Here is a 21265-nt window from a genome sequence, read left to right on the forward strand (position 1 = left end):
GCTATTCTTTTTCTCATTATAGATTCAGTTACTTGAAGCAAGGGAATTTGTCTAAAGGGCATCAGCAGTTGAAGAGTCTTCCAGCAATATCTGAGTCACCAGATACTTCCGTAAACACGTAACAACCTAAGAGGAGTAGAGCCTGGCACTAAAAAGTTTTATTTGCACAGGGGTTCTCCCTTCACTATAAGGCATCAGAGGCAGTTTGTAATTACCTTGTTATCAAGACTAAAGTTCATTATGTAATTTGAACTGAATTGAATTGACTTTATTATTTACATCCTTCATATACACGAGGAGTAAAAATGTTTATGTTACATCTCCATCTAAATGTGCAATGTGCAATTTATAGTAATTTGTAATAAATAGTATGTACAACAGGACAGTCAATATAACATAGAAATACAGTTATGTCAGCACGAGTTAATCAGTCTGATGGCCTGGTGGAAGCAGCTGTCTCGGAGCCTGTTGGTTCTGGTTTTTATGCTGTGGTACCGTTTCCTGGATGGTAGCAGCTGGAATAGTTTGTGGTTGGGATGACTCAGGTCCCCAGTGATCCTTCAGGCTCTTTTTACACACCTGTCTTTGCAAATGTCCTGAATCATGGGAAGTTCACATCTACAGATGCGCTGGGCTGTCCACACCACTCTCAGCAGAGTGTTGCGATTGAGGGAAGTACAGTTTCCATGCCAGGCAGTGATGCAGCCAGTTAGGATGCTCTCAATTGTGCCCCTGTAGAAAGTTCTTAGGATTTGGGGACACACACCAAACTTCTTCAACTGTCTGAGGTGAAAGAGGTGCTGTTGTGCCTTTTTACCACACAGCCGATATGTACCGACCGCATGAGATCCTCAGTGATGTGGATGCTGAGGAACTTAAAGCTGTTCACCCTCTACTCCCCAGACCCATTGATGTCAATAGGAGCAAGCCTGTCTCCATTCCTCCTGCAATCTACAACCATCTCCTTTGTTTTTGCGACATTGAGGGAAGCCAGGTGGGCAAAGGAAAGGGGGTTGAGATGAAAAAGGATACATAATATTTTCAAAATACACTCAGTGGCCACTTTATTAATAAATTGGCCACTGAGTATACTGTATATTCATGGTCATCGGTTGCTGTAACCCACCCACTTCAAGATTTGACAAGTTGTATATTCAGAGATGGCTTTCTGCACACCACTGTTGTAACACACAGCTATCACCATCTCATCACCACCTCATCAGCTTGAAACAGTGCCCATTCTCCTGACTTCTCTCATTAACACGGCACTTTCGCCCACAGTACTGCTACTCACTGGATTTTTTTTGTTGTTTTTTGCACCATTCTCTGTAAACTCTAGAGACTGTTGTGTGTGAAAATCCCAGGAGATCAGCAGTTTTTGAGATACTCAAACCACCCCATCTGGCACCAAAATCATTCCACGTTCAAAAGTCACTTAGATGAGATCTCTGCCCCATTCTGATGTTTGGTCTGAACAATAAATAAACCTCTAGACATGTCAGCGTGCTTTCATGCATTTAGTTCCTGCCACATGATTGGCTGATCAGATACTTGCATTAATGAGCAGGTTAACAGGTGATTAAAAGGAAAAGAGTATGTCACCTGTCAAACAGTTATGCAGGGAACAAAATGCAGGAAGCTAGTTGATACTGTCAGTGAATTTCCAATACTTATAAATGATAAAACAGTTCTAATCAAAATGGAGCCCATCATAAAGAAGTGATTGTTCTGATAATTGAGAATAGCAACCTTCATAATTGGAAGTATAAATTAGGCATACATAAAAAATAAAGATCCTAAGTTTGGATATTGCTTATTTCTTAATTACTTCAAGTTTATTTCTACAATTTATGAAGAAGTGCATTCCACATGCTTCGTACAAATAAAATGTCCACATTTCCAATCACCTACAGCATTGCACCACTGCCATGCCTGAGGTCATCGACCTTGCTAACACAGTGTCGGATGGGACAAAGGGTATTTTGCATAGTTCAAGTACTCACTACCTTAACTAATTAATTGACTGTTTCATTACTTTCATTCTCTATTCTGAGGTACATCTGGGATAGAAGCAGTCACAGAAGCTAACTGCTTCAAAATAGGAAATTTCATCAAGATAGATAAAAGTTGTCAGGAGGAAACCATAAGATCAAAGTTGGGGATAAGCAACAGGTGCTGATGGAGACTTCATTCAATATCAATTGGCACTGTTAAGGACATTGGCAAGCTTTGCAGCAAAGGGTGTTTCTCTCTTTCTAAAGTACACAAAAGGGGCTTATGAAAATATCAGAATTACAGCAAACATCTGAGCAACACAGAATGACTCGGTACTTAGTCATCAAAGGGATAATCTTACAGCACTGACAAAAATCCTTATTGTTAATTATGGGGCAGACATGTTTTGATGTGAGGTACATTCTGGTTCTGACTCATAAGTAATAAGTGAAATATAGAAACATGAAAAACATGACATTACTGGGACTTATCCATAAAAAGTCCAATGAAATAGAAATCCAATGAGAAATTACAAAATAAAACTGGATAAAACCAAGAGTTGAAAGGGAAAAAATCTGCAGGAATGCACCTCAGATAATGTTTACATTGCCATTGTAGGTTAGGTTCCAACTGTTTTAAAGACGTTGAGAAAAGGTACATCTCTTGGGCTTTGGTGGAACAGATTTATAGAAGGGAAGCGAATCAGCCACAAATTATAAAGAAAATATTTGATCTAGATTGTACCAAAGCTTTTGCAGGCATGAAGATTAGAAAATAAATCACAAAGGTGTTACTTACTTAGTGTTTATCTCGGTGTACATTTGGAGGAAAAAGCCCCCGAGTAAGTAGCCTGCCGCTGGCCCAATAATGGCTGCTGTGTAGAAAATACCTTGAATAGAAGCAAAAGTTATCTATTTCATAAATTCTACATGACCTATATATAAACATACATGCTGGAGAAGAATTACACAACTCAGGTCTCAAGACTACTTTGCCATTTCATAAAATCATGGTTGATCCAATTGTTACCTTGATGATCTTTCATGCCTTCATGTACTAAGTATTTGTGTGTCTCCAACTTAAAAATAATTGATGACCTTTTGAGGAAGAGATCTCCAAAGACACCGAGAAAAATAAAAATACCCCTCAGCTCAATCTTATGTGGCCTTTTATTTGGAAACAATGCTTCCAATGCTAGAGTCTCCCACAACACAAAACATCCTCTCCATAGTCACCTTGCCTAGACCCTTTGGAATTTGTGTTTTTTAATCAAGTCACTTTTCATTTTATTAAACTCCAGCGAATATGAGTCTCACCTGTCTAACCCTTGTTAATAGGACAACTTACCCATTCCAGGTATCAACCTAAAGTGCTTGCAATGAACCTACATCTTTCCTTGAATAAAGAAAGGAGAGCAACACCATACATAATGTTTCAGATGTGTCTCACCAACGCTGTATAAGATAACATAACCTCCCTACTTTTGATTCCCTCACAATTAACGATAATATTGTAGTCACACAGAAATTGACTTACATTAAGTATTCATTTATATTAATCCTATCCTTATAGTAATCCAGTTTTGTTTTGCCTTTATTTTAACCAATTCCCAGATCAGTGACTAGATGAAAGATCTCGGCTCAAAATGTCGACTTTTAACTTGTTTTCCCATAGATGCTGCCTGACCTGCTGAGTTCCTCCAGCATTTGTGTGTGTTGCTAAAATTCTTTCACTCCTCTACACATTTATAGGGGCAACTTACTGTAATGTATTGTGTGAGTATTCGTAGCGCCAGCGTGCGTATGACGTCATGACGTAGAGAAGTGAAAAATGGAATTCTGGTGAATAAACGTGGTTGTCCAATCTACAGCGGTGCCCGAGTCACATCAATATTACATGGTGTCGGAAGAAATCACGAAAGAAAAGGAAGAGAAGACATGTAAAAGATGTCACAGTTATAGCCAGCGTCAAGTTTAAGCCTACAAGGTAATCTTGCTGAGAACTGGAAAATATGGATCCAGAGGTTTGAGCTGTTTTGCACCACTAGCGGCGTAGCTGAAAAGATGGAGAAAGTGCAATGTGCTACGTTTCTGCATGTGGCAGGGGAAGGGGCAATGAGGGTTTGCAACACGTTTGCCTTCCGAGATGATGAGCAAGATAAAATTGAAGTGTTGAAGAAAAAGTTTCAAGATTACTGCGAACCCAGAAAAAACCTACCGTACGTCCGACACGTTTTTCACGAGGGCTCAAGGACCAAAAGAGACCATAAATGCCAATGTAACAGATTTGAAGGCGAAAGACTGTGAATTCAGAAAACTGCTTGACTCTTTAATACGTGACAGGATTGTATGCGGCCAACGAGATGATCAAGTGAGAGGCAGGCTATTGAGAGAGGCGGATCTTACATTAGAAAAGGCAGTTGAAGTTTGCTGTGCCAGCGAGATCATGTCAAGTCTGGTTAAAGTGCTCAATGAAGAGATTGAAGTGCACAAAATAAAAACTGTGAAAACTGACAAGAGTAGGACAAAGCCAGCTCCACAGGATGACCAAAAGGAAGTTAACGGCAACAGATGTGGTTATAAACATGGATACAGAAAATGTCCAGCCTTTGGTCAGACATACAATACAGTTGCCAGATCTGCATACAGGTGAAAATGTCAGAATACAGAGAGGAGACACTTGGCAACCAGCTGTGGTTGTGAACAGACATCAGCAACCAAGATCCTTCATAGTTCGCACGCCAGATGGAAGAGTCTACGGGAGGAACAGGAAGCATCTGCTGAAGACAGGCAAGAGGGAGTTTCCACATACAGATGCACAGGACATTTCCACAGATACAGACATGGAAACAAATGACACCAAGAGCGATGCAGACCGCACAGACACAGAGGTCACTCGAGAGACTGACACTGATGAAGGACAAGCACAGTCACAGTTGTATCACACACGGTCTGGGAGACAAGTCAAACTTCCAGCTAGATACAGAGACTATACATACATACAGTCTCACATAATTTGAGGCAAAGTCACACATGTCATAAGTTCCAAGGTGTGAAATAAAAGGTTTATTAGTCTGTGTTAGTAAAATACACTGCTGTTAGTATTGTAAGATACAATGCAGATTACAGTACAAGAATTTAAGATTTTTTTTTAGTTTATGTCATGGTTGTTGCACTGTAAGAACGGTATACCTAGAGGCATTGTTTTGGTAATTCACAGTGTTATAAAAAGAAAAAAAATCTTGAGAAGGGGGATGTAATGTATTGTGTGAGTATTCGTAGCGTCAGAGTGTGTATGACGTCAGGATGTAGAGAAGTAAAAAATGGAAGCCTGTTGAATAAATGTGGTTGTTCTATCTACAGCGGTGTCCGAGTCACATCAATATTACATTTACAATCGTCAATTAATCTACCAGCTGCTTGTATTTGGGACGTGGGAGTTAACTGGAGCACCCAGGGGAAGTCCAAGTGGTTGCACCAAGAATTCCACATAGACAGCACTGAGGGTCATGATTAAATTTGGATCACTGGAGCTATCAGCACTGAGGGTCATGATTAAATCTGGATCACTGGAGCTATGAAGCATCAGCTCTGTTAATTATATCACCATGCCGTCTCAATCTTTATAAATTTGTTATATCAGTATATTACAGCATTATTGAGGGCTTCTCTGATTTATCTTCCATATTGTTTTTGCTTAGATAAGCTCCTTCCAGAGGTTTTAAGCTAACCAAAAGCTCTATCCTTAACTCACATTATATCAATAGAGATGCAAGTCCATTCTTTGAAGTGTTTTGTATAATGTTCACATACCATAATTTCTCTTTTATAATCACCGGCCCATTGTTTTAGTGTTTGAAGACTCCTTCATTTGAAGATTGATTGATCTTCAAATGAAGATTGTTCTTCATTTCCTTTAGGAAGTGAGAGGAAACTGGACCACCCATAAACATAAATCTTTGGAAAAGCATAATAAATGAATTCATGCTTCTATAATGGACATATATGTGAAACAGGCAATGTCAAGTACAGCCCATTTGAAACCCTGTCTTCCTCATGAGCTTTACACTGGTGCCACTGTAAAGCTACAACAATCCAGCTTTGATTCTCATCTCCATTGCTGACTAGGTGGCACATCTTCCTTGAGTTCAAATGGTTTCCCCTCTGGGTGGACCAGTTCTCACCCACTTCCTAAAGGCAAGCTGGTTTGTAGGCTAATTTTCTTCTATAAGTTTCCCACCAGTGTAGGTAAGGGAACCAAGCCAGACTGATAAGGATTTAACACAGGAAAATAAGATAGAGAACAAGATTACTCTGAGACCTGGAACTGACTAGACATGCCAAATGACCTCCTTTATACTGAAAAAAAAATATAAAGCAAAATTTAAAGAGGCTTTGGGATGTCAGTGATGAAACGTTTTTAAGTAGTATCGTCCTATACTCTGTTCTATAAAGCACAGCAATACTTCTGTAATATATAAAAATGAAGAGTTTCTAAGCATGAGGGGGGGGACATTCCCTCCCTTCTAAGCATGATTGACAAACTCATTGTGGCTTTTAATCAGTCCTGAAGGGTGCTCATGTCGAAAGGCTGACAGAAAAGAAATATGATTTAAAGTGACATGGATGCCAGTTTCACTCATCCTGGCAGGTTCTGTGCTGAGCAAACTGAAACATGAGAGGACGAACTGCTGAATGAAAGGTAACGTAAAGCCTGCTGGATATTCAGTTGGCGAACGTGCAGTAAGCTGTCGACTATGAACTTCGTTGAAGTTACACCATCCCTTTTGATCAAAAATCTGTTCTAAAAGAATTGCCTCTGTGATTGTTTATGCTTGTCAACATCATCCTCCTTAAACTATTTCAGTCTTCCCTTGAATGCCTGATAAAATCAGTATTTAAATGATACATTTTCTGAAGTCTATGCTATTGTTTTTGAGGAAGGCATATTATATTTTTAGTTTTGAATTATATACATTCTTCTTGGGCTCCTACAAATATCAAATTTGTTCTCCTCATGTAAGAGACTACTCAGCCCATTAAGTCTATGCTGAATCTCAAAGCTTCCCCATCAGCCCCACTTAACTTGACACCTATCAATTTCCCCTCATTCAGCTCCAAACAACCTACCCTGGAGGTAATTTATGAAAAACAGCTAACCTACAGGTGTCCCTTGGGGACATGGGAGGAACTGAAGCAGACAAGGGAAACCCATGCAGTCACAAGAAGAATGGACAAACTCTGGACAGGGAGCATCCAGTGTCACGATTAAATCCTGGTTTCTAGAGCTATGCAATAGCAGCATTAGTTGTTGCATCATTAGGTCTTCTATTCCTAGTTTTTTTCCTGTGATGTTATGCTGGCCTTTTAACCTACCCTCAGATCAATTTAATCCTTCCCTTCTGCTTAGCCCTCCATTTTTCTATCATCCTGTCTATCTAAGAGTTTCTTAAATGCCCCTAATGCAGGGGTCCCCAACCATTTTTATACCATAGACCAATAACATTAAGCAAGATGTCCACAGACCTCAGCTTGGGAACCCCTGGCCCGATATATCTGTTCCCACACCATCCCTAATTATTCCCTGTATAAATGACTTACCTCTGACATCCCCACCTATACTTTCTTCCAATCACCTTAAATATCGGACACCTTCACCTTAATCTTTAGTCAATCGCCACTGAACACAACCTATGGATTCACTTTCAATGATTCTGTTCTCAGTATTATTTATTTATTACTTTTTTTTATTTGCAAAGTTTGCCTTATTTTGGGTGTGTGTGTGTGTGTGTGTGTGTGTGTGTGTGTGTTTTCAAATCTCCTTTAAACTCTCTTCTTTTGAGATGGGTGGAAGTCAATCACCCCTTTGTCCAACCACATCGTATTCTGAATTCATAACACATTCAAGGACTGAGTACTTCCATGTTGCCTGTTGCAGGTATGTATGATGTAATTTATGAACATGCACTCAAAAACAGGAGTTTTTGAGTATGATTCACATTAAGGTTACCCGTGCAACTGCATTTTATCCTTTCAACAATTATTATACTTCAAATGCATTGCTCCGTGCAGCTTAATATTCACAATGAAGGTCAGGAAAGTGTAGGCTTTTAACCATAGATTTCAATACAATTTGCTAGCTTCTTTGCTTGTACTATCAATAAATTTGACAGCTTGATCACTGACCACTGGGGTCGGCTGAGGGAATTAAGCCAGGACTTTCAGATACACTCTTGAATTAGCTTGAAAGCCAAAGAAAGACTTTGCATCAGTTACATCTGGTCATGCTATTTTGAGAAGCACATCTCAACTTCACTTTGCTCTGGAACTTGTTCACACTAAACTCACTCTCTTAATTTGGCAAAGAGTTTGGTGCACGTGAATACTAACTGTCCGGGACTCCAGAGTATTTCAAGACTAAGCAAGCCCATGTTTGAGGAAATACAATATCATCAGTAGTCTGAAGATCTTACACCTCATTATTTTCTTACTGAAAATTAGTTTTGTGTCTGGTTAGAGATGAGTTTGGTTTGTCTGCTATATTTAGGCATGCTTGTCAAACTACTGCACTGGTCCATAAGGCTATTAGCTCACTTTCGCAGTAGTCCCAAAAATTTAGCTAACAGCATTCTTGATTTTCCTTGAACCTGAGCTAAAGTTGGTAGCAATGGAGCAGGAAGAAATGCATCATCAGAGAATGAAATCTCTTTGCCAAAATATTTTGCTCCAACAATATGCAGATTATATGTGATATTAAACATTCTGTCAGCAATGAACATAATCATTACCTGAGCCTCTGCTAGGACACATATTCTGTCCTAGTCTTGAAACAGATGAATCTATGAGACTGGGAGCCCACTGGTTGCACTGGTTGAGCAGTGGCTGAAGTCTCCCATTCTGAATCCACATTGTTCCACCAAGAAAAAGTACAAGGAGCCTTGGTCTTCCAGGGGCTCAGTTCAGAAGAACTGGTATAATTCAAATGCACTACAACTCCTCAACTCATATTGAACTGTGCCACAACATAGTCTGCTGAAGGGTAATGTTCAGAACCAAGAATTCTAATATAATTGCATTACATACACACTTGTTCCATTCCATATGTGAATGATTATGTGAATTCATTGGGCAGAACTTTTCTTCAATTTTTATTCATTGAATTCAATTTTTTAAATTTGAAAATCGGCAAAATGGAATTTAATATGCGTACCCTCCTTAATCTTGTAGTATTAACAGCATGACAGTCTCATCTCTGCCAATTGAAAGTCCATTTGAACTTTGGAAACATTTGTTCATTTTCAGAAGGGATTAATACACCACCAGCTGCCAATGATTCATAGACAAGACATTTTGCAGATGCTGGAGGTCTTGAGCAGCACACACAAAACACCGGAGGAATTCAAAAGGTTAGGCAGCATCTATGGATGAGGATAAACAGTTACCATTTCAGTCCAAGATGCTTCATTAATCCTGATGCTACCTGACCTGCTGAATTCCTTCAACACTTTGTGCGTGTTGCCTATGATTCAGTAAGGCACCAAAAACCTGCAGAAACAAGCTTTCTAATTTCTGGACAGTGCTGAGAGAATTTTATGTCTGTCTCATTTGATAGTACTTGGCACTTAAATCAGGAAAATTTTGTACTGTCCAAAGCTCAGATGATAAATGTTATACTAATTTTTTTCTCCCTCATTTGGCCCCTTCTAAATTCCTAGAGTGTCAGACAATCACCTTAACATATTACTTTGGAAATGTTAATTGAATTCTGAAAATAACTCATCTTTATTGATCACACGGTGTGCTTTACAAAGTTTTGCCAGTTACTTTCCTGATTTTTTACTTCCAAAGTGAATAGGAGTCAAGATTTAGAAGTGGTTTCAGCAAAGTTACTATTTAAGGGGAATTTAAGGGGAAGGACTTCTCTCCAGGAACTTTTAAATGTGCCAATGGAGTTCAGAAGGTTGTAGATGGGACCTTTGGAACTAAAATCTTACAGACCACAATGAGTGAACTGATACGTTGCCAATTAACACCAAAGTACAGAACAGAACTCAACCCTGCAGTTCTGTGTTAATATGAAATTGTTCCAGATGTTGAATGATTCTGCACAATCTGCAAATGCTCACTGACAAAACTCACCCATATGATCAACAGGAAATGAGTAAAATATGTGTAGGCTGTCATTGGAGTTCTGAGCTCTGTGTACTTGGTATGTCTTAAGTATCAAAACTATTTTGGCTCTAACCTGTTTAACTGTTCTCCAAATATCAATTACTCTAGAAGTCAGGATAACAATTCAGAGATTGCAGATCCTGCGGATGCTGGAAATCTTGAGGAACGCACATAAAATGAAGGAGGATCTCAACATATGGAGGGAATGAACAGCTGAGGTTTTATGCCGACAGCCTTCATCAGGACTGGTCCTGATAAAGAGTCTCAGTCCAAATAAATACTCTTTATTCCCTTCTATAGATGCTGCCTAACCTTCTGAATTCCTTCAGCACATTGACCCAGGGAAATAATTTATTGAAATACATTTGGATTTTGATCAAAATCTCATAGTTATCTTTTGAATTTCTAACCATAACAGTTGCCAGACCTTGGATCAGGTGTTTTTTTTTAATTCCATGCCCACTCCTAAATATAACCTATTATTTTAGACCCCAACATACAATTATGGAATAGTACAGTCGCCCATTTGCTCTACCTCATCCACAATAGCCTGTTGCCTTCCTACTCTAACCCATTTTCCAGTATTAGACCTGTCCAGTACCTGTCCTGTTTTAAACACTGCCATTGTACTCTCTTCAATCACCTCGCCTTGCAGCTCATTCCAGATATTCATCTGCTCTTCTGAATAATTCACCCATTAGATTTTAATTTACTTCCCCCCACCTTAAGCTTATGCCCTCTAGTTCTGATGAAGGGTCTGAGCCCAAACAATGGCTCTTTGTTCCTCTCCAAAGGTGTTGTCATACTTGCTGAGTTCCTCCAGCATTGTGTGTGTGTTACTCTGGATTTCCAGTGTCTGCATAATCTCTCGCTCTATTCTCTCTAGTTCTAAATTCCCTTGCCCCAGAAGAAAGATCATCATCTATTCTTTCTATGCATCTCATAATTTTATAACCCTCTATAAGATCACCTCTGAGCATTCTAAATTCCAGCAAGAATAAACCCTGCCTATCCGCTCTCCTTACAACAACAGGCGTCCATTCCAGGCACTATTCCAGTGAATCCCAGCCGCACTGTCTTCGCTGTAGTGCAGGAGTTCTCATCCTGGGGTCCATGGACCCCTCGGTTCGTGGTTGGAGCCCATGGCATAGAAAAGGTTGGGAACCCCTGCTGTAGTGATCTGGCCAGAACTGTATACAACATTCCAACCAGCGTTTTGTACAGCAGCAACATGGCATCCCGAATCTTACACTCAATGCCTTGGCCTATGAAGGTAAGCATACCAATTACTTCTTTACTACCCTATCTACCCATGTTTCTGTTTTTAAGGAACTATGTAATCTCACTCCAAGGTCTCTCTGCTTATCAATGCCGTGTTTTCTGATGACAATTAGTGATAAGCACCAACCAACCTCTTTCAAGTGCCACCATCAAAATGGCAAAGATTCTCGAATAGCGCTGATGGGCAGGGGATCCAGGATTTTAGCACAGTGGCAAAAGAGGAGATGATTCACATGCTTAATGTCAACTTGACGTCACCATGTGATTCTTTGAAAAGGCTAAATTAGGAAGCTGGATGCAAACAGCAGTAGCATCAGCAATCTCTCAGTTCCACAGGAGAATAAGAATGTTACAGCATGCAGGAAGCCATAAAGCACAAAGGCAAGATGTTGGAAACCTAAAGGCAGAATCTGCCGATGTTGAAAATCTGAAATTAGAACAGAAGATGTTGGAAACAGCTCACCGCATCAGGTAGCATCTGTGGAAAGAGAAGCAGAGTGAACATATGGTCGGAACTGAAAATGCTGCTCGACTTGCTGGGTGTATCCAGAAGTTTCCAACTATCCCTCTCACAATGAATTGCTATGCACTTCACTCCGCAACTGTAAGAGACAAAAACCTGAAGGCCGAGATTTCCTGCACCTTATTCAATCATGACGTTTATAGTGTGCAAGTCCTCAGTGAAGCAATTTTTAAGAGACATTTAGACATGCATGTGAACAGGCCGGGAAATCGAGGGAAATAGACCATGTGCAGGCAGATGGGATTGGATTGGACTGGCATCATGTTCAAAACAATCATTTTGGGTTGAAGGACTTGTTCCTGTGCTGTATTGTTATACGATCTACGAGGGCTTGGGTCACTCAATTGATTGCCAGGTTTCATGTCCCACACGGAAGGCAAAATTTAACACTCACAAACATCATCACAAAGGTCTGAAACATGAAGTTATAAAATAGGAAGGCGTTCCTCTAACGCATGCGTGTGAGCACATTGTGGGTGGGATGCTTGTAATCAAATGGGTAGGGAGTGTGACAAACTGATGTACAGCATCTTTGACCAGCCATGGAGAACTTAGATAATCCTGCATCCTCCATCTATTGCCTGCTGCTTCTAATTCCACCAGCTCCTCGTGATTCCTTATTCAGTGTGAGTCAACAGGAGAAAATGCTCATCCTTCTATAACCTTCACTTGCCCCATCATTGAAATGTTTGCTCAATCAATGGAGTCACTTTTAAGGACTCTTCATCTTATGTTCTCGATATTTATCGTTTATATATTTATTATTATTATTTCTTCATTTGCATATGCAATTTGTTGTCTTCTGCTCTCTGGTTGAATGCCATAGTTGGGTGGTCTTTCATTGATTCTAGTGCCATAGAAGTCATTGACTCATAGAAAAGTATAGCACAGAAACAGGCTCTTTGGCCCAACTAGTCCGTGCCAAGACATTTAAACTGCCTGCTCCCATCAACCGGAACCAGGATCATAGCCCTCCGTATCCCTACCATCCATGAAACTATTCAAACTCCTCTTAAACATTGAAATTGAGCTCGCATGCACCACTTACGCAGGAAGATCTTCCCACGTTCTTATGACCCTCTGAGTGAAGAAGTTCCTCTTCATGTTCCCCTTAAACTCTTCGCCTTTCACCCTTAACCTATGACCTCTAGTTGTAGTCCCACTCAACCTCAGGGGAAAAAGCCTGCTTGAATTTACCCTATCTATAACCTTCATAATTTTGTATACCTCTATCAAATCTTCTCTCAAGCTTCTACATTCCAAGGAATAAGGTCCTAACCCATTCAATCTTTCCATAATACTCAGGTCCTCAGACCCAACAGTATCCTTGTAGATTTTCTCTGTACTCTTTCAACATTATTTACATCTATCCTGTAGGTAGGTGAGCAAAACTGCACACAATACTCTAAATTAGGGCTCAAATGTTGGATACAACTTCAACATAATATCTCATCTCCTGTACTCAATACTTTGATTCGTGAAGGCCAATATGCCAAAAGCTTTCTTTATGACCAATTTTTGTGACACCACTTTCAATGAATTATGGACTTGTATTCCCAGATCTCTTTGTTCTACCGCATTCTTCAGTACCCTACCATTCACTGTGCAAGACCTACCCTCGTTTGTCCTACTAAAGTGTAACACCTCACACTTGTCTGTATTAAATTCCATCTGCCATTATTCAACCTAGGTTTCCAGCTGATTCAGATCCCTCTGCAAGCCAGGATAGTCTTCTTTGTTGTCTACTACACCCCCAATCTTGGTGTCATCTGCAAATTTTCTGATCCAGTTAATCACATTTTCATTCAGATTACTGATATAGATGACAATAACGGACCCAGTACCGATCCCTGCAGCACTCCACTAGTAACAGGTCTCCAGTCAGAGAGGCAACCATCTACTACCACTCTCTGGCTTCTCCCACAAAACCAATGTCTAATCCAACTTACTACCTCATCTTGAATGACGAGCAACTGAACCTTCTTGACCAATCTCCCATGCGGGACCTTTTCAAATACCTTGCTAAAGTCTACGTAGAGAACATCCACTGCCTTGCCTTCATCAACTTTCCTGGTAATTTCCTCAAAAAACTCTACAAGATTGGTTAGGCATGACCTACCATGCACAAAGCCATGCGGACCATTGTTAATCAGCCCACGTCTATCCACATATCGTATGTCCAGTCCCTGAGAATACCTTCCAATAATTTTCTCACTGCTGATATCAGGCTCAATGGCCTACAATTTTATGGTTTATTTTAAAAGCCTTTCTTAAACAGCAGAACAACATTGGCTATCCTCCAATCTTCTGGCACCTCACCTGTCACTCAGCATGAATTAACTATCTCTGCTGGGGTCCCAGCAATTTCTGCACTTCCTTCAGGGTCCAAGGGAACAGTTTGTCAGGCCCTGAGGATTTATTCATTGTAATTTGCCTCAAGACAGCACATCTTCCTCCTCCTCTGTAATCTGCACAAAGCCCATGAAGTTGATTGCATTTTGCCTTACTTCTATAGACTCTGTGTCAACCTCTTGAGTAAATATTAATGCAAAAAAATGCACTTAAGATCTACCCTCTCTTTTTTGGCTCCACAAATGGATTACCATTCTGATCTTCCAGAGGACCAGTTTTGTATCCCTGCAATCCTTTTGCTCCAAATATATCTGTGGAATTCCCTCAGGATTCCCTTTCACCTTGTCTGCTAAGTCAACCTCATGCCTTCTTTTAGCACTCCTGATTTCTTTCTTACACTTCTTATGCTTCATAAGCACCTAATTTTTCTCTACCTGCCTATACCTGCAATGCACCTCCTTTTTTTCTTAACTAGGGCTTCAGTATCTCTTAATATCCAAGGTTCCCTACATTTGTTACCTTTACCTTTTATTCTGACAGGGACATACAAGCTCCGTACTCTCAAAGTTTCACTTTTGAAGGCCTCTCACTTACAGAGTACACCTTTACCAGAGAACAGCCTGTCCCAATCTTTACTTGCCAGATCATTTCTGATACCATCAAAATTGGCCTTTCTCCAATTTAGAATCTCAACCTGTGGATCAGCCCCATTTGTTTTTGCATATTTAACAAAGGCATCCGTTAGTCTTGCGAGACCATGGATCTGTGCCTGGAAAGTCTTCGCTCTCCAGGGCGCAGGCCTGGGCAAGTTGTACGGAAGACCAGCAGTTGCCCATGCTGCAAGCCTCCCATCTCCACAGCACCAATGTTGTCCAAGGGAGGGGCATTAGGACCCATACAGCTTGGCACCAGTGTCGTCGCATATTTACTTTAAAACTAATGGCATTGTTATCATTAAATGCAAAGTTTGTCACCAGCCCTGTTTCATTCCCTAATAGCAGGTCAAGTATCGCATACTCTCTCATTGGGATTTCTATGTAATGATTAAGAAAACTTTCCTGAACACAGTTGACAAACTCAATCCCATCTAGTCCTTTACAGTATGGGAGTCCCAGTCAATATGTGGAAATTTAAAATCACCTACTCTAACAACCTTATGGTTCTTGCAACAGTCTGCAACCTCGCTACAAATTTGCTCCTCTAAATCACCTAGACTGTTGTGTGGTCTGTAATATAGCCCCATTAACAACCTTTCTTATTACTCAGTTCCCCCCATAACACCTCACCAGACAAATTCTCCATTCCGTCCTGACTGAGCACAGATGTGACATTTTCCTTGTCTAGTAACACCAACCCTCCTCCTTTAATCTCTCCTGTCCTGACCTGTTTAAAACAACAGAACCCCAAAATAGTGAGCAGCCAGACCTGCCCCTCCTGCAACCAAGTCACACTAATGGCTACATTGTCATAATTCCAGATGTTGATCCATGCCCTGAACTTATCTGTCTTTCCTACAATACTTCTTGCATTGAAATATATGGAGCTCAGAATATCAGCTGCGCCATGCTCAACCTTTTGATTCCTTACTTTGAGGTTGTAACATCTGTCTCCACAACCTCTTTACCATTTGTTCTGGCACTCTGGTTCCCATCCCTCTGCAATTCTAGTTTAAATCCATCCCCCCACCAACTCGATGCCATGTAGCAATAGCAAGCTACTATCAGGAGGTGGTACAGGAGCCTGGAGAGAGACACTAAATGGTTTAGAAATAGCTTCTTCTCCTTCAAATCAGGTTTCTCAATGATCCATGAACCCATGAATTACTTGTAAGTTACCTCATTTCTCCTTCATTTTCACTTTAAAAATTTTTTGTAACCTATGGCAATTTAGTGTCTTTGCACTGTACTGCTGCCACAAAACAAATTACACTTCAAATGTCAGGGATAATAAATCTGATTCTGTATTCTACCATTCTTCCTACCAACTCCCTCTGCAGGTAGACTTACCTACAGTAGCTCTTTCTCACACCTCCATCCACTCTGATACTTGGAAAGTAATCGCATGACGAGGGACAATGGTGCTGACTGTTAGTCATTCATAGAGTACCCTGCCAGTTTATTCATTCAATTATTCATAGGGTTTCAAAGTTCAAAGTACAATTTATTATTGAAGTGCATATATGTCACCATATACAACCCTGAGATTCATTTTCTTGTAGGCATACTCAATAAATCTATAGAATAACAACTATACAGAACAGGCTCTTGTACCTCCTTCTGATGGTAGTAATGAGAAGAGGGCATATCCCAGATGGTGGAGGTCTTCAATGATGGATGCCGCTTTCTTGAGGCTTTGCCACTTGAAGATGGCCATGATGGTGGGGCAGGGCTGTGCCTGTGATGAAGCTGTCTGAGTTTACAACCCTCTGCAGCTTCTTGTGATCATGTGTATTGGACATTGCATTGAACTTTGGAGGCTCCATACTAGGCTGTGATGCAGCCAGTCAGAATGCTCTCCATAGTACATCTGTAGAAATTTGTAAGAGTCTCTAGTGACATACCAAATCTCTTCAATCTCCTCACCGCAAAGTACAGCTGTTGGTGTGCCTTCTTCACGTTTGCATGATGTGGAATAAAGCCTGATTTATACTTCTGCGTCAATGCGTCACCATAAGTACTGTGTCGCCGCAAACCCTATGCAAAGCCGACGCGGAACCTTACGCGACAGCCTGCGTTGCTGCGACGTGCACCTCTCCCAAAATGTAACCGTGCGTCGCGGCAACGTAGAATGCAACAGCTGTGATTGGTCCACTTGGTAGCATTGCATTTCCTCCTACACTGCAATGGCTTCCCACTGGGTGACTGAAGGGCAGGGAAGGAACTCTGGCTTCAATGCTTTCCATAAAGCTTTACAGACATCCAAAATTATGGAGGACACGTTTCCCTTTTCTGAAAAAAAACGCTCGCGTCTTGTTTACCCCAAGAAAGACTATCATGACCATGAAGCCTTGCACGGGCAGGTGTGTGCGCATGCGTGACATGTGCGAATTGCAGAGCGATGCAGACACACCAACACACAAGTATAAATGTTCACAAGGCGCATAGGCCACTTGCGTAGATTATGACGTCAAGTTAATACAGAAGTATAAATCAGGCTTAATATGCACATCAGGATGAAAGGGAATGTGCTGCTGTATTCATCTCTCCTCATTGGAGAGCTCATTAAGCAGTATGTACTGTGAGGGGATCCAGGAGTGCCCCTATTAACTGTTTGGAGACAGGCATTTATCATTGATGATTTGTTTGGAAAGGAGAGAGAGAGACAGAGTTATTTACCACCAATATGCTGCTTTTGGAAAGGAGAGAGAGACGAAGATTAACGGTTGGACTGTCACTTTAAGGCATTGGAAGTAACTTTGGATTTCTGCTGAGTTTGGAGTTGGAGACTGCACCGAGCAGCTGGAAAGTTGCTATGGTGACCAAAAGGCAGATTGTTGATATTTCTTCAAGGACAGGTTGCCTGCTTGTGCACTCCTTTACAAAGGAGGGAGGGACTCTTTGAATGACAGGTGATGCTCAGCACAGAGAAATAAGTGGGAGGTCAGATGATACAGACCTCAGGACACATGATCTGGACACTGAATGAGCATTATTGTGCCCGCAGGGAAAGCGGGTTTTGGAGGATCGATCAGGCGGATCGATTCCAAATTGCTATTCCATCAGTGAAGAAGGGGTTGACTGGTGGGGAGTTGTCTATGTGTCCACCCTTGCCGGGGTGATAGCTCCACCACAGGAAGATCGGTCCCCCGGTTAAAGTCACAGTCGGTGACTTGTGAAGGATTTCGGAGGACGACGAGAAGATCAACGGCATCAGCTCACCTGAAGACTCAACTCACTCTCTCTCTCTCTCTTTCCATCACTATTCGACTAATACCATGAACTGAACTGAACTGAACTTTACTCAACATCGTAAGACTGTTTCTTTTTACCCCTTGGTTTTTTCATACATACATTTCCACACTTACTGATTTATTTACTTTAATATATAATCATTGCTAACCTGTTTGATTTATCTACATTTATATTACTGTATTGCGTAGTTACTAACAAATATTAGTAGCTTATAGCAATACGGGACTCCAAAGTGGTTTCTATTTCTGCTGGTTCTTTATCCCCGTCACGGGGTCCGTGACAGTACCTAGGAGCAGAGAACCACTGACTTGTGGCAAACTTCAGTTTCATTCGAAGGTTGTTGATTCCAAAGGGTATGTACTAATTCTTATGGGCCATAGTCCTAGATCTGCCAGCACGTCAGTACAGTGAGTTTGGAGCCACTGATGACTTGCCCTTCCATGTCCCATTCTGTGTTCTCTCAAAACCCAGATCTCACTAATGTCACTTATTATTACCCTCATCATGCCTCCTCAAACTAACGGGTCAGAAAATCCAAGCAACACACACAAAATGCTGGAGGAACTCAGCAGGCAAGGCAGCTTCTATGGAAAAGAGTAGTCGACATTTCAGGCTGAGACCCCTCTGCAGGACTGGAGAAAAAGATGAGGATGAATTTTTTTAGCCAGAGAGTGGTGAATTTGTGGAATCAATTGCCACAGATGGCCGTGAAGGCCCAGTCATTGGGTATACATATTTAAAGTGATTGATAAGTTATTATTAAGAGCATTAAAGGTTATGAAGAGAAGGCAGGATACGAGGGGTGATTGATAAGTTTGTGGCCTAAGGTAGAAGGAGTCAGCTTTAGAAAACCTAGCATATTTATTTTTCAACATATTCCCCTCCTATATTTACATACTTAGTCCAGCGTCGTGGTGCATACGGATCTTGGACCTTCAGAAAGTCTCCACAGCAGGGATGATTGATAGATTCGTGGCCTAAGGTAGAAGATGAGTTATTAACTTCAGACTTTCTGCATAATCACTCAAAGAGTTAAACTGCATGTGCATGTAACGGAAACTGTATAACTCATCTCCTTCTACCTTAGGCTACGAACCTATCAATCACCCTGGCAGTGGACACTTTCTGGAGGTCCAAGATCCGTATGCTCCACGACCGCTGGACTAAGTGTGTAAATGTAGGAGCGGACTATGTTGAAAGATAAATGTGCTAGGTTTTCTAAATTTGACTCCTTCTACCTTAGGCCACAAACTTATCAATCACCCCTCGTAGGTTGGGAGGGATAATAAATCAATCTTGATGGAATGGTAGAGCAGACTTGATAGGGCACATGGCCTTATTCTGCTCCTATGTCTTACGGTCTTGTTAACCTTGGGGTTCTCCATGAGTTATCAGACTCAGAAGTTGAGATTAAAATTCATTATGTACATTTTGTCACTTTCCCATTATCCCACAGGACTATTATCCTGCCTCTTCCCATAATGCACTGACCTATAAAAAAAATATTCAACCTCCATTCAATGACCTGGCCTCCTCAATGAATTTCACAGATTTCAGAGATACCACCCTCTTTCTAAAGAAATTCCCCCTTATCTCTGTTCTAACTGTACATCCCTCTATTCTGAGGTGGTGCCCTCTGGTCCTAGACTCCCCCACTTCAGGAAACATCTCCACAATCACCCCAGACAAGACCTTCAACATTTGATAGGTTTCAATGAGATCCCCCTTCATTCTTCTAAATTCCAACAGCATAGGCCCAGAACCATTAAATGCTCCTCATATGATGAGCCTTTCAATCCTGGAATCACTCGTGAACCTCCTTTGAACACTCTTCAAGGTCAGCACATATTTTCTTAGATAAAGGGCCCAGAACTACTCACAATACTCCAAGTGAGGCCCCACCAATGTTTTGTAAAGCCTCAACATTACATCCTTGCATTTATAGAAACATAAAAAACCTACAGCATAATACAGGCCCTTCAGCCCACAATGCTGTGCTGAACATACACTTACTTTAGAAATTACCTAGGGTTACCCATAGCCGTCTATTTTTCTAAGCTCCATGTGCCAATCCAGGAGTCTCTTAAAAGACCCTATCGTATTCGCCTCCATCACCGTTGCTGGCAGCCCATTCAACTCTCTGCGTAAAAAAACTTACCACTAATATCTCCTCTGTACCTACTTCCAAGCACCATAAGACTGTGCCCTCTCACATTAGCCATTTCAGCCCTGGAAAAAAGCCTCTGACTATCCACACGATCAATGCTTCTCATCATCTAATACACCTCTATCAGATCACCTCTCATTCTCTTTCGCTCCTAGGGTAAAAGGCCGAGTTCACTCAACCTATTCTCATAAGGCATGCTCTCCAATCCAGGCAACATCCTTGTAAATCTCCTCTGCACCCTTTCTACGGATTCCATATTCTTCCTGTAGTGAGGCAACCAGAATTGAGTACAGTACTCCCAAGTGGGGTCTGACTAGGGTCCTATAGAGCTGCAACATTACCTCTTGGCTCTTGAACTCAATCTCACAATTGATGAAGGCCAATGCACTATATGCCTTCTTAACCACAGAGTCAACCTGCGCAGCAGCTTTGAGTCTCGGACCCAAGATCCCTCTTATCCTCCACACTGCCAAGAGTCTTACCATTAATACTATATGTTACCATCATATTTGACCTACCAAAATGAACCACCTCACACTTACCAGGGTTGAACTCCATCTGCCACTTCTTAGCCCGGTTTTGCATCCTATCGATGTCTTGCTGTAACTTCTGACAGCCCTCCACACTATCCAAAACACCCCCAACCTTTGTGTCATCAGCAAATTTACTAACCCATCCTTTCACTTCCTCATCCAGGTCATTTATAAAGATCGCGAAGAGAAGGGGTCCCAGAATAGATCCCTGAGGCACACCACTGGTCACCAACCTCCATGCAGAAAATGACCCATCTAAAACCACTCTTTGCCTTCTGTGGGCAAGCCAATTCTAGATCCACAAAGCAATGTCCCCTAGGATCCCATGCGTC

The 21265-nt window shown here is 41.2% G+C and overlaps 1 protein-coding gene across 13 annotated transcripts in view; it reads right to left on the reverse strand.

Moving 5' to 3' along the window:
- slco4a1 (solute carrier organic anion transporter family, member 4A1) overlaps nt 1–21265 on the reverse strand; it is a 232514-nt gene that overhangs the window by 64093 nt on the left and 147156 nt on the right. For all 13 annotated transcript variants that reach the window (XM_072242219.1, XM_072242199.1, XM_072242237.1 and 10 more), the window contains one exon: nt 2794–2884. In XM_072242219.1, the coding sequence (XP_072098320.1) occupies nt 2794–2884 (91 nt within the window). The remainder of the gene's footprint in view (nt 1–2793; nt 2885–21265) is intronic.

The sequence above is a fragment of the Mobula birostris genome, chromosome 2 (assembly GCF_030028105.1).
Source record: "Mobula birostris isolate sMobBir1 chromosome 2, sMobBir1.hap1, whole genome shotgun sequence".
Lineage (NCBI taxonomy): Eukaryota > Metazoa > Chordata > Chondrichthyes > Myliobatiformes > Myliobatidae > Mobula > Mobula birostris.